We start from the raw sequence: 2,012 nt of genomic DNA on the forward strand, positions 1-2,012 counted from the left end.
ATTCCTTTTTTTTTTTTCCTGTTCACAATCAGTGGTGATATGTGCATATTGTTATTATAAATCAGAATTGTGTATGCTTAGACCTCACTAGTTGTTGAAACTAATACCTAGATAAAAGGAATAACCTCTTTTGGAATTGTGAAATAAAAATGAATAGATCTAAGTTCTTTTTCCAAAATGACTGAATTGAGTCACTGAAAATCAGAACATGTTACAAAGTTTTCTTTTATTTTGTAGAACATATGCTTTGTTCTAATTATAGTACTTCTCAAGTAAGTGTTGATTTTAGGTTTGAGAGTACTATCATACTGTAGGTTTTTGTGATTGGTCAGATTGCAAGACTGTTGAAGGGGACCCAGAAATAATTCTGTAGCAAAGCCAGTATAGTGAACCATTAGCTCTGTGACTATTTACATATTGTTTAAAAAAAAAAAAAACTGATAAGTTTACATATCAGGATACATCTTTAGCATGCAAAGAGCAAATAGAAGTTGAAAGCAAAGAAGTTGCTATGAAAAAGCTGTCAGGAAAAAATAAAATCCGTTATCTGAGAGACAAAAATAAATAACATGCTTGTTGCTTATTTGTAATGTCACAGTTTCCTACCATTAATCTGTACCAATTTTTGTACCAAAAATCATTTTGAAATCTAGGAGGACGATGTTGTACCTTTTATTTGGAAACTAAATCTAAAATTAGGAAAGAAAAAAAATCTGATGCTTATAACCCTTCTCTTTCCAAATATCAAAATCTCCCTAAGAATGTTGTACTGCCATCCATTCTTTTAAAACTATGGTACTTAGTATCATTCAGTGGATGGTAAACTTGTGAAAGCCCTTGATAATCTGAATATTTATTCAGTTTTTTCTTAATTAAGGCATAATTGAGAAAATTGATGTAGTTTTGAACTGTATTTTAAGCCTTAGAATTCTGAAATTGCATCCATTATGTAGATCCTTATCAGTAAGGTGAAGATTAAATTAAATGTAGTTCATAACTAAACTTAACTTCTTGATTCTTTTGAGTATTTCAGTGATTAAAAAAATGAATATACATCATCCATCCCCCACATTCTCATTATGTAGCGTAAATTTAAGTTTGGAATTTAAATAATTTAAATTTTATTCAAATTATTTTCCCTACCTTATTTACAGCTGCTGTTTTTATTTTTAAGGAATGGTCGTTGGAGGTCAGAGTGGAAGTTTACAATCACTCCTTCAACCACTCAGGTGGTTGGCATCTTGAAAATTCAGGTATGAAATAAATTAGTTTGCTGATGTCTAGATAATTCTGAGCAGAGAAGCAACTAATTCATATGTTTATATTTTCATAGTACTCAGTAGCTATTTCTTTCCCAGATCTTTGTTGAGAGGTAATGGGGGAAAAAAGTAGTGCTGATTTTATCTTTTAAATAACTTTGCAGTTCATTCCCTAGTCATCAAAAATCTGCAGGGGTAGTTGACGGATTCTAAAATCATAGCTAAAATTAGATGCTATCATTTGGTCTGCTCTTCATACAGTTTGTTCATCCAAGCATCTTCTGAGTTGAGTTGTGCTGTTCTTTTAAATCGGGGTGGTTGAATGCAATATAATATTAATATATGTGTGTGTGTAGATGTATAAGTATATATATTAATACATGTATGTTACATATATCTTAAGTATCTTCTGTACTCATATTTCGCTTATGTGAAACCCACTAGAACTGACTCAATGTAAGCTCAAATGTTTATGTAGAAGAAATCTGATACCTAAGAGGATTTGAATATAAATATTATTAAATAAGTTACAGAGAAATACTGACTGGTCTCTTCTTGGTTCACTTATTTATTCAGTAACATTTATTATATCACAAAACTATCATGAAAGGTATTGTGCTAAGAGCCATAAAGGAATAAAGTTGGATGAAACACACTGCTCTATCATTTGACTCCAGAATATATTATTTCTAGTCTTATGTCCTGTTACATTTATGTCTTGATGTGACTGTCCCTTAAGGGCTAGAGAATAGA

The 2,012-nt window shown here is 30.8% G+C and overlaps 1 protein-coding gene across 1 annotated transcript in view; it reads left to right on the forward strand.

Moving 5' to 3' along the window:
• Positions 1-2,012, forward strand: part of CAPZA2 (capping protein (actin filament) muscle Z-line, alpha 2) — a gene marked incomplete at its 5' end in the record, with an annotated part of 28,852 nt that overhangs the window by 19,339 nt on the left and 7,501 nt on the right. Inside the window, one exon of the mRNA XM_010831229.1 lies at positions 1,175-1,253. Within this exon, the coding sequence (XP_010829531.1) occupies positions 1,175-1,253 (79 nt within the window). The remainder of the gene's footprint in view (positions 1-1,174; positions 1,254-2,012) is intronic.

The sequence above is a fragment of the Bison bison genome, unplaced genomic scaffold, assembly GCF_000754665.1.
Source record: "Bison bison bison isolate TAMUID 2011002044 unplaced genomic scaffold, Bison_UMD1.0 scf7180017864525, whole genome shotgun sequence".
In the NCBI taxonomy this organism is placed as follows: domain Eukaryota; kingdom Metazoa; phylum Chordata; class Mammalia; order Artiodactyla; family Bovidae; genus Bison; species Bison bison.